The sequence below is a fragment of the Phyllostomus hastatus genome, unplaced genomic scaffold (genome assembly GCF_019186645.2).
Source record: "Phyllostomus hastatus isolate PE091 unplaced genomic scaffold, TTU_PhHast_1.1 phas_contig_62, whole genome shotgun sequence".
Taxonomy (NCBI): Eukaryota; Metazoa; Chordata; class Mammalia; order Chiroptera; family Phyllostomidae; genus Phyllostomus; species Phyllostomus hastatus.
Window position 1 is genome coordinate 1,105,522 of NW_025333921.1, and position 12,575 is coordinate 1,118,096.

The 12,575-nt window shown below is 36.8% G+C and overlaps 1 protein-coding gene across 10 annotated transcripts in view; it reads right to left on the reverse strand.

Annotated features, from left to right (window-relative positions):
• RALGAPA1 (Ral GTPase activating protein catalytic subunit alpha 1) overlaps window positions 1–12,575 on the reverse strand; it is a 262,117-nt gene that overhangs the window by 173,854 nt on the left and 75,688 nt on the right. For all 10 annotated transcript variants that reach the window (XM_045848431.1, XM_045848430.1, XM_045848425.1 and 7 more), the window contains exons 11-12: window positions 8,080–8,277; window positions 4,625–4,762 (exon numbers count right to left, since the gene is read on the reverse strand). In XM_045848431.1, the coding sequence (XP_045704387.1) occupies window positions 4,625–4,762; window positions 8,080–8,277 (336 nt within the window). The remainder of the gene's footprint in view (window positions 1–4,624; window positions 4,763–8,079; window positions 8,278–12,575) is intronic.

Below are 12,575 nucleotides of genomic sequence, written 5' to 3' on the forward strand. Positions count from 1 at the left end.
TATCTTTAACCTTTGGCATTTTAATTATGATGTGTCTTGGTGTGGTCTTCTTTGGGTCCAACTTGTTGGGGGCTCTCTGTGCTTCCTGGACGTGTATGTCTATTTCCTTCACCAACTTAGGGAAGTTTTCTTTCCTTCTTTTTTCAAATACGTTTTCAATTTCTTGCTCTTCCTCTTCTTCAGGCACCCCTGTGATTCAGATGTTGGAGTGCTTAAAGTTGTCCCAGAGGTTCCTCAGTCTCTCCTCACTTTTTTGAATTCTTGTTTCTTCATTCTGTTCCAGCTGGATGTTTATTTCTTCCTTATGTTCCAAATCATTGATTTGAACCCTGGCTTCCTTCCCTTCCCTGTTTGCTCCCTGTGTATTTTTCTTTATTTCACTTAGTGTAATCTTCATTTCTTCCCCTATATGTTTGCTGTACTCAATGAGTACTTTCAGCATCCTTAACACCAGTGTTTTGAACTCTGCATCTGGTAGACTATCTCCATTTTGCTCAGTTCTTTTTCTAGAGTTTCGATCTGTTCTTTCATCTGGGCCATGCTGAAGCACCACCACCCTTGCCCCTGCACACCTGATCCTCTGAGGAGGGCAGAGATTGGTAGTTAAGTGGTCACAGCCAGTCCTTGAAGCTGACCAGCCTGGGTAATCCCTCCCATTGACCTGTCAACAGCAATCCAGGCTCAACTACAAGAGGAGAGTGTACTCAGCCTACACAATGGGTCCACCTTGAGTACCCAGCTTCAGTGATAAAGGAGGCTGTGCCACCAATGCTACAGGACACTTACTACATTAGGCCACATCACCAAGACAGGGAGTCATAGTAGTTCTACCAAATACATAGAAATAAACACAGGGAGGCTGGCAAAGTGAGGAGACAAAGAAACCTGGCCTGAAAGAACAGATCGAAAATCCAGAAAAAAGGAACTGAACAAAATGGAAAAAAGCGATGTATCAGATGCAGAGTTCAAAACACTGGTTAAAAGGATGCTCAAGAACTTAGTGAGAATCTTAACAGCATAAAAAAATCCAGCCAGCCCTGGCTGCTGTGGCTCAGTGGGTGAGCACTGGACTGTGAACTAAAGTGCCACTGGTTTGATACCCAGTCAGGGCACATGCCTGGGTTTCAGGCTGGGTCTCCTGCAGGGGGAGTACGAGAAGAGAGCACATAATGATGTTTCTCTCCCTCTCTTTCTCCTTCCTTTTCCCTCTCTCTAAAAATAAAAAACTAAAATCTTAAAAAAAAAAAAAAGATCCAGCCAGAAATGAAGGATACACTAACTAAAATAAAGAACAATTTACAGAGAAACAACAGTAGACAGCCAAGAATCAAATCAATCATTGGGAACAGAAGGAAACAAAGAACAATCACTCAGAACAAGAAGAAAAAAAGAATCCACATAAAATGAGGATAGTATAAACAGCCTCTGGGACAACGTCAAGAGGTCCAACATTTGCATCATAGTGGTGCCACAAGGAGAAGAGAAAAGCAAGAAACTGGCTATCTACTTGAAAAATTAATGAAAGAAAACTTCTCTAACTTGGTGAAGAAAACAGATATGCAAGTTCAGGAAGCACAGAGAGCCCCAAACAAGATGGTTATAAAGAGGCCCACTCCAAGATACATCATAATTAAAATGCCAAAGGTTAAAGATAAAGAGAGAATCTTAAAAGCAGCAAGAGAAAAGCAGTTATTCACCTACAAGGGAATTCCCATAAGACTTTCAGCTGACTTGTCAAAGGAAACTTTGCAAGCTAAAAGGGATTGGCAAGAAATATATAAAGTCATGAAAAACAGGGACCTACAGCCAAGATATGATTTATAATTGAATGGCAGATAGAGAGCTTCCAAGTCAAGAAAAAAGCTAAAGGAGTTCTTGATCACCAAGCCCTTATTACACGAAATGTTAAAGGGACTTATTTAAGAAAAAAGAAGACCAAAACTATGAACAATCAAATGGCAGTAAATATATTACCTATCAATGACTGATCTAAAAAACAAACTAAACAAACAAGAGGAACAGAGACAGAATCATGGATAGAGAGTAATGCCAGATGGGTGAGGGGTGGAGGGAATAGGTGAAAAGATGAGGGGATTAAGAAGTTCAAATAAGTAGGCTGAGAACCAAAATGTCGCAGGTTCAATTCCCAGTCAGGGTACATGCCTGGGTTGCAGGCCATGACCCCCAGCAACCACACATTGATGTATGTCTCTCTCCCCCCCGCGCCCCTCTCTCTCTCCCTTTCTCACTCTCCCCCCCTCCCCCTTCCCTCTCTAAAAATAAATAAATAAAATCTTAAAAAAAAAAAGTTCAAATAGGTAGTTAGAGAATTGCCACTGGGATGTAAAGTACAGTACAGGAAATGGAGTAGCCAAAGACTAGTCCATGGTCGCTTATACACATGACCCATGGACATGACCATTCTGTGGGTATTGCCTGAGGGAGTGGGAATGCTTAGTGGAGGGGAGCAAACGGAGAAAAATTGAGACAACTCTAATAGCATAATAAAATATAATTTGAAAAAATAAAGTAACTGAGGTGACAGCCTGCCTAGCATATATGAGAAACAGCAAGGAATAGCAATAAAATGAGGTGAAGAAGGAAAAAAAGCAGCTGGAAATATTTTAAGAAACAGAGACAGAGCCGGTAGAGCAGAGATTCTCACACTACCAGTGGTAAAAGAACAAAATTCTTTACCCGTTCTTTTGCAGAATAACACTATCGTAAAGCATGATTAAAAGTGAACTAATTGGCAAAAGTAAATGCAAGACACACAAGCCCCAACTTTCATCACAATCAACAGGTATTCAGTTAACTTAGTTTCTAAACTTACTGTCAATTTCATAATTATGTTGTGGGCCAGAACTAGTCAGTCTATGGATTACACCCTGAAAAGCAATGATGTAAATAAAGCCTTACAGACCATTAGTAAGACTTCTATTTTTATGCTTAATGATAAACTTACCAGAAGGTTTTAGGCAATAAAATGACATGATCTGACCTTTATTTTACAGGATCACTTTGGCTACTATTTTGAGAATATTACCAGGGTGATAGGTTGGCAAGAGTAGAAGCAAAAATAGTAATTAGGAGTTTACTATAATAATCCAGATAAAAGAATACGAAGGCTTGGACACAAGGCGTAGTGTGAGTACTGGAAGGTAGTCAAATTCTGCACACATTCTGCAGATTGACAGGATTTGTTGTCAAATTAGACGTTAGATATAAATGAACGATAGAAAACAAGATGGCCCAAGCAACTAGAAAACAGAGCTGTCATTAAATGAAAGGAAGAAAAGCACATTTGTTAACATGAGAAGCCAAGTTCTAAGACATGTCCAGTTTGTGATGTCTATTAGATATTCAAGTGATGATGCCTACTTGGCATTTGAATATTTGAGTTCAGGACTCTTAAGAGTTCAGATGAGAGATATCAGACTAAAGATAAAATACGTAAATTGCAGCCTATAAATAACATTTAAAGCTACAGGACTGGACAAGAATAAATAAACTGATTAAAAAACTGAGTCCTGGACACTTCAACAGGAAAATGTCTGGGAGATATGAGAAAAAACAGTAAAAAAATTCTTAGAAGTAGCCAGTGAGTTAAGAGGAAAATAGAAAGGTATGTTTTTTGAAGGCCAAATGAAAAAGGCTTTTAATAGGGAGGGAAATGGTTTACCGTGTAAAATGCTCCTGACTAGCCTAGTAAAATTAGGATTGTAAAATATCCATTTGATTTAACAATGTGGAAGTCACATGTGGTCTTGACAAGAATAGTCTGATTAAAAAAAGAAAGATCATAATGAACTCCTACAATGAATAAGAAAAAAACCACCTAACAGAATTTTAAAACAGCATATGCATAGGCAATTCATAGATAAGAAAAGACGCTCAATTTCAGGTTGATGAAGAAAAGGTAAGTTAAAACAGGGAAACACAAACTTAAAAAAAAATAAGGTAATCATTCACATAAATAGGAGCAACAAAACTTAAACTTGTCAGTTTAACTTATCTGACTATACAAGTTATAGTGAAGATGATAAGGGAACAAGAACTCACAAATACTACTGAAGGAAATGTCAATGATTATAACCACGTGGGAGAACAATTTGGCAGTAACAGTAAAGCTAATGATGTACAAATCCTCCAACCCACTAATTCTACTTCTAGGTTTATATCCTACAGAAAATCTCCCACGTGCAAGACATTACATACATAAGAATGTTCAATGTAGCATTTGTCTGGAATAATAAGATACTGGAAACAAGTTAAAAAACCATCAACAGAAAAATAAAATGTGAAATAATCATATATTGCAATACCACAAATTAGTTAAAATGAATCTCAAAAACAATGGTTAATACAAAAGGAAAGTTGCAGAAGATAGTACACCATGACATAATTTATATAAATTTTTAAAATGTCTAAAAAAGTAATGTCATATTTATTGATATAAAGTAAAAGTTAAAGAAAACACAAAATTAATGACAACTATAACTGATAAACGTGGGTGGCAAGTTTATGACATTTTAAAAATTATACTCTACACTGAGATACTGAATTATATTTGAAATATTTAATGATAATTTTATTTTTAAAAAATAATCAAATAGGAATCCACCTGCAAAACTGCCTGGGTACCAGCTCGTATATTTTGTTCTGTGGCTTCTTCAGAGGCATTATGAAGAACATCTTGGTATGTGCCATTTTTTGCCCAAGTGGAATTTAGAACATGATCAGCAATATTGGTCCCATTTTCCTGAAGCAAAATACCAAGTTTTTAATATGATTAATTAAGAATGCTATGACAAGTCAGTAAGTTGAAGTAAACTGGAAATTAATGGGTCCCACCACTAAGCATCGTCTCAAAACACATGTCTTGTAAGTACCAGAATCTACATAACATAAATAAAATAGCAAATAGCTTCTATTTATCCTACTTAAGACTAGTAAAAATCCTGTTATCCTAAGATAGAATACTGATGTACTTGAAACCACTAGAACAGCAGCTTTCTGCTTGAGTTTTAGCTGTCGAAAGTCTTGCAGACTAGGGATTTCCCTCAGGTGAAAAGACGCACAAACAAAAATTTCCCTCAACAATGTTGTTTCCTTTTTAAAAGTTACTCTCTAGTTTCTTTCAGCTTTTGGTCACTCACCAGTATCTTCAAATAGTTCTTCTTTAAAAAGTTTGTCTAGAGCTTATACAGGAGGTTTAGTCTAATACAAAGTACATACTCTGCCATTATGAGAAAGAGCACTGAACTCAGTGAGCTCCAAGTGGCCAAAACCATATACCATGGTCCAGTATATATACCTCTGTCTTAAGCTCCATATTCCTCGAGTCAGGTAATCTTCTGAGTAATTCTCCCAGAGTGATCCACAGGCACCTCAAACTCAAGATGTTTAAAAGTCTGTTTATTATCCATGCTTCCCTTCCCCGCTCACTTCCTACCAACCTCTCTAGCCAAGCTGGCTACCACAAACACTTTTTAAATTCCTATTCAAGTGTGCCCTAGTTGCCAAAGAAAGAAATTTGGGATACCTCCTCCTTGCTCTCAGCTAATTTAATCATGAGGGCATACTGATTTTACCACTAAAGAAGCTCGTGTATCAATCTTCTACCTTATATTCCCATTCCAGCTGCCGTGTCCTATCTACACATATATCAGGTACTTGTCATTTCCCTTCTGAACTTTGCTAAAACTTCCTAACCAGTCTCCCTGCCTCCAGACTGGCCTCCAATCTATCTTCTACTCTAGACTTAGTATGCTTCTCCTGAAATATGTAACTGTCCATGCCATTCTTCTACTCATAGTCCTTCAAAGGTTTTACATTCTAGAATGTAATCAAAGTCCATTACAGTGACATACAAATCACTGAACAGAGTCTAGTTCTTGCCTAGTTCACATACCCTATCATTCCCTCCCACCTGTTCTTGACTATAGCCAGATGAAAATATTTTCAACATCTCTCACATCTTGTAGATTCTACTCACACTGTGTAGTTCCTTTCCCATTTGTTACCTACTCTTCACATTATACTGCCTCCTCCATGAAGGCATCCCTAAGCAGTCAGATATTTCCCTCTTTCACACTCTAGTCACAGCAATAATATTGTTTTATATTACTTATTTTGCATATTTGTGTTCTTGCTAAACCATCAAGTTATGTGAAGGTAGAAATTATGTCTTTTCATGCTTGTATCTCCAACACAGCTCTAAATATGGGCATTATCATGTTTCACAGAACACTCTGACATTTGTGAATGTTTTATTGCCATAAGAATTGATAATACCACTGACATTTTTAATGGAATGCTAAATATGCAAGGTGCATGAGAGATGCACATAACACAAATTCTCCTGTATCCAGCATGTCTTACAAACGTCTCACATGCATTATTTAAAAAAAATTACAAAATTATCTGAATCTATAAGTTAACTCCATTTTAAAATTAATGCCTAATTTTAAATGATTTTTTAAATATACTGTATTATCAGAAATATCAATGAATGCTTCTAACTTTTTTTTTTGGCTCATGCCATTAGCAAGAGTTTCTGGCATTTTAAAAAATCACACCTATAATGGCAACACTGGCTGCAGTATGTGAGTAAGCAGCAGAACAAACACAACTATGCAATATACCCACGTCACCCTGCTTCATTCTTTTCTGCTTGCCTGTCTCCCTCTTCCCACTGCTTGTTTTTCAATTATGTATGTAGAAGGCTTATAATATCTGTTATTTTTATTTAAGGATAGTAAATGAAACATAGGAGCCTCGGTCCTAAGCTATAAATTCATGATTCAAAATTGGAGGAAAACAAATTATTTAGACTGATAGGTTTAGCTCCTTGCTTGATGCCAAAATTAGATATTTTTGTTGGTATATAACCAACAGAATTGCAGATATTATTTTATAATTTATACTGTTAATTTTATTTACTTCAATTATATTTCTTAGTTACATTTCCCCCTTCTTAGACACAGGGGAGGAAGCTTTACATATAAATATATGTATATATTTATTATCCATGTCTCATACACAAAGTTTGCTGTATCCAGACATATAGATATATGTAAGTATTGATTCACTGAATCTCTGTAGATGTGGCCTGCTCATTCTAGATTAATATCATGATAAATTCCATCAATAATATTAAATGAACCACCAAGGTGAATAAACATTACCAAATTGCTCCTATCTGGATTTAAGAAGTTACATGTTAATACCAGACTCTCATTTTTGGTGAGGACTTGACCTATGACAATAGTTAAACAATCAAAGGACAAGAATTATGTAGGCTAAAGAAATAAAAGGAATTTGTTTTACTCTTTTTCTACTTCTACTCTCTTTTCCCTACTGTGAGTTAACTCCAGTTATTCTTATGACAGATCAAATGACTTAATACATCAGTGTTTTTAATTTTGAAATTGGCATCAATGCAAAAATTTTCAAGAAATAATTCTGAATATTCTGGTATGTGCTGGGTACCCAATCCTAGAACAAGCCAGGCAAGAAGAAACCATAGTTTGGTAATCACTCTAACAAATACTGTATTTTTGGATCATAAGACACACCTAGGTTTTAGAAGAAAATAGGAAAAAAAATTTTGAAGCAAAAAATGCGGTAAAATATTTAATAACATAAATAATATTTCACCAATGTAAATGTAAACGGAATGCAACAGCAGCATTAACAACCATTATTTCTCCCAAATTTGGGGGAGAGGGGGTGCATCATATAGTCCGAAAAATACAGTATGTACTACAACACCCATTTTGATCTACAACCACAGTTATAAACATTACACCTTTTATAATAGCATCTAATTTTGATCTAGAAAATAACATAAAGTATCATTATATAACCTCAATATTAATTTTGTTTAAAGTTGTGACATCGAAGAGCTTTGGGACACGGTACTGACGTGACTGTTATATCATCAAAATTATAAAATATACTAATGGCATCTTTACCTTCCCATTTACTAATAAGCATATATGTGTTAAAGTTACACCTTTGTGAAAATCTAATCTTTTAAACATATAATAAAATACGTAAGCCTTATCATTTTACCTCTTCTCTCTTTTCTCCTTCTTCTATTGAAATATCATGGTCTGTGACACTGTCAATGCAAGGTAAGTCTGAAGAAGAAATCACAATTTCTTCAGGTTCTTGCATGAACAAAGGTTTTTCCTCTTGCTGAATCCATTCTTGATATACTTTTACCACTTTTCTCATAGCTGCTGCTTCACAAATTGGTAGTAAAAATGCCTAGTGAAAAAAAGATAGTACAGAAATAGTGATACTTTTTAGCCACCTTTTACTTTGCCAAAAACTACTAATACACACATTTCTACTTTGTTATTAACATGATGTAAATACATTTTAAAGAATTAAAGTCAACCAATTCATTGTCAAAAAAAGCCTTTTGTCTCCAAATAATTTATAAATACACTAAGACAGAAATGCTTTGGTAGAGACTGATTTCAAGTGCAAAGATTTCTTTCATTTATATTATTGGTCTCAAAATGAAAATATTCCTTGTTTTATAAAATAACTTTGGGGGGGAACCAATATGGCGGCAGAGTGAGTGGAAGCTACACTAACCTCCTTTAGGACCAAATTGGAATTACAACTAAAATTATAGAAAAATCATCCTGAATGACCAACTGAACACACATCACCACATTGAGACTTCTAGGAAGTGCAAATGCGCAAAAGGGCTGGCTGGGGCTTTCACGGATGGCAGCTGAAACTGCGAAGGGATATTTCGGCACCAGAGGGTTCACCCTGAGAAGTGGGGGTAGGTGGGAGAGGGGTTGTGATCTAAACCCCAAGCTGGGCTCCCAAGCCTAGAGCACCAGACAGGGAAAGGAACCAAATAACATTCAGCTGTGAAAAGCAGTGGGGTTTCTGCCCACCAGGGAGAGACAGCTAGAGATGCAGAAGCCTCTAAAGGGCCAATACACAAAAATTCATTTGCAGCCACTAACCCTGGGATCTGTCGGAGAGAGAGAATGGACAAAAGCCATGTGAGGAAAGTCTGAGAAGGGTCAGCCACCAGGATCCCTGTGCTGAGTCATTCCCCATACTGCAGAAACCAACTTTCTCAGGCAGAGCACCACCCCGCCACCCCCGCCCCATTTGGCATCAGCCTGGGAGTGGGGATAGGAATCTCTCTTGCCCCTCTCTGGAGCTTCAGCCAGGATGCTGAGGAGTACAGCTGGAGACTGTTTCAGTGACTAATCCTAACAGACACCCTGAAGGCAAAGGTGGGTCTCTGTGAGCTTAGAGACATTAGCTGACCCTCCCCCAAACCCCATGCTAGTATAAGCTGGCTGTGGTGTGCTGCATGGTTCTTTCTGCACACCCCCAGCCCCAGGAGAGGGAGCCACATGTTGTAGGTCACAGATAGTTCCAAACAGGTTGCCCAGGGCCAATCACAGGCAGTGTTTGATATAGATCTACACCAGAATTATAGCAGATCTACCTAATACATAGAAACAAACACAAAGAGGCGACCAAAATGGGAGGACAAAGAAACAGGCCCCAAGCCCTGGCTGGCATAGCTCAGTGGATTGAGCACGGGCTGCGAACCAAAGTGTCGCAAGTTCGATTCCCAGTCAGGGTACATGCCTGGGTTGCAGGCCATGACCCCCAGCAACCACACATTGATGTTTATCTCTCTCTCTCTCTATCTCCCTCCCTTCCCTCTATAAAAATAAATAAATAAAATCTTAAAAAAATCTCAAAATTGGTGAATTAAAAAAAAAAAAGAAAAGAAATAGGCCCCAAATGAAAAAACAAGAGAATTAGCCAGAACTAAATGGAGGCAAGCAATTTTCAGATCAAAGTTTAGAATAATGATTATAAGGATAATTAACAGCATTAAAAAAAAGACATAGAAACAACAAAAAAAGAACCAGTCAGAAATAAAGAATGCAATATCTGAAATAAATAATACAGTGGAATGAATCAACGGTAGGTTAGATGAAGCAGAGGATCAAATCAGCAATTTGGAAAACAAAGTAAAAGAAAAACACTCAAGCAGAGCAGCAAAAAGAAAAAAAGGTTTTCAAAAACGAGGAGATTTAAGAAACACAACATGAAGTGTAACGACATCTGCATCATGGGAATATCAAAAGGAATAGAGAGTGAGGAAGGGATCAAGAATCTATTTGGAGAAATAATTACCCAAAACTTCCCTAACCAGGTGAAGAAAAAAGAAGCACAATTCCACAAAGTGCAAGAAGCCCCAAACAAGATGGAACTAAAAGGCCCACATCAAGAAACATCAGCAGCCCTGGCTAGCGTAGCTCAGTGGACTGAGCGCGGGCTGGGAACTAAAGTGTCCCAGGTTCGATTCCCAGCCAGAGTACATTCCTGGGTTGCAAGCCATAACCCCCAGCAACCGCACATTGATGTTTCTCTCTCTCTCTCCCTTCCCTCTCTAAAAATAAATAAAATCTTAAAAAAAAAAGAAACATCATCATTAAAATGGTGAAACTTAAACACAATGAGACAATATAAAAAGCTGCAGGAAAACAGTAGTTTCCCACAAAGGAGCTCCCATTAGACTGCCACCTAATTTTTCAATGAACCATTTCAGGCCAGAAGGTGGTGTGAAATATTCAAGGTAATGAAAAGAAAGGACCTACACCAAGGGTACTTTACGCAGGAAAGCTAGTATCTAAAACTGAAGAAGAGATAACGAGCCTCCTAGACAAAAGAAAGCAAAAGGACTTTACTAACACCAAACCAGTATTGCAACAAAAGGTAAAGGGCTTGCTTTAGGAGGAAGAGAAGAAGGAAGAGGGAGGGGCTGAGGAGGAGGAGGGGGAAGAAAAAGAAGAAGTGGAAGAAGAAGGAAGAAGAAGGAAGAAAAAGGAAGGAGAAAAACAGAAGAAAAGAGGTGAAAAATAAAACAGCACGTTTTTATTTTGCATCAATAATCACTTTAAATGTACATGGCTTAAATGCTGCAATCAAAAGATGGGGTAGCTGAAAGGACAAGAAAACAAGACCCATATAAACACTGCCTCCAAAAGACCACCTCAGAATGAAAGATAGACACAGACCACAAGTAAAGGGATGGAAAGTGATTATTTCATGCAAATAAAAAAAGAAATATAACCTGGGGTAGCAATATTTCTATCAAACAAAAATAGACTTTAAAACCAAGGCTACAACAAGAGACAAAGAAGGACACTACATAATCATAAAGGGAACGCTCCAACAAAAAAAGGATATAACCCTAGTAAAAATTTACACATCCAACATAGGAGCACCTAAATATGTGAAGCAAATCTTAATGGACGTAAAGGGAGGGACTAACAGAAATACAGTCATAGTAGGGGATTTTAACACACCATTGACTTCAATGGGTAGATCTTCCAGACAGAAAATCAACAAGGAGACAGACAGCAGCCCTAAATGACACATTAGATCATATGAATTTAATTGATATCTTCAGAGCATTTCACCCCAAAGCAGCAGAATATACACACATTTCAAGTGCACATGGAATGTTTTCTAGGATAGACCATGTGTTAGGACACAAAACAAGTCTCCATACATTTAAGAAGACTCAAATCATATCAAGCATCTTCTCTGACTACACTGCTATAAAACTAGAAATCAAGCACAAGAACATTGAAAAATATGCAAAGACATGGAATCTAAATAACATGTCCTTAAACAATGAATGGGTCAACAATGAGATCAAGAAAAAAATCAAAAGGTACTTGAAACAAATGAAAATGAACACACAACAACCCCAAATCATTGGGACACTGGGAAAGCAGTCCTAAGAGGGAAATTCAGAGCATTACAAGCCTATCTCAAGATAGAAGAAAAAGCTCAAATACACAATCTAACTTTACATTTAAAGGAACTTGAAAAAGAACCACCATAGCCCAAAGTGAGTAGAATAAAGGAAATAATAAAGATCAGAGAAGCAATGAAAGAAATAGAATCTAAGAAAACAACACAAAAGACCAATGAATTCAAGAGTTCATTCTTTGAAAAGATAAGCAAGATTGACAAACCTTTAACCAGACTCACCAAGAAGAGAGAGGATCAAAATTAAAAAAAAAAAAAAATCAAAATGCAAGAGAAGTAACAACTAAAACCAAAGAAATACAAAGGATTATGAGAAAATATTATGAACAACTATATGCCAACAAATTGGAAAACCTGGAAGAAATGTATAAATTCCTAGAAACATACAGTCTTTTAAAACTAAATCAGATGAATCAGAGATTTGAATAGACAGATTAAACCTAGTGAAATTGAAGCAATAATCAAAAAACTCCCAACATAAATTCATGAAAAGCAGGGACCTACAGTCAAGACTGCTTTACCCATCAAAGATATCATTTAGAATCAAAGGGCTGATAAAGAGCTTCCTAGAAAAGAAAAAACTAAAGGAGTTCATCATCATCAAACCACTATTATATGAAATGTTAAAGGGACTTACTTAAGAAAAAGATCAAAACTATGAACAATAAAATGGCAAAAATACTATCAACAATTGAATCTAAAAAAACAAACTAAGCAAACAAGAAGAA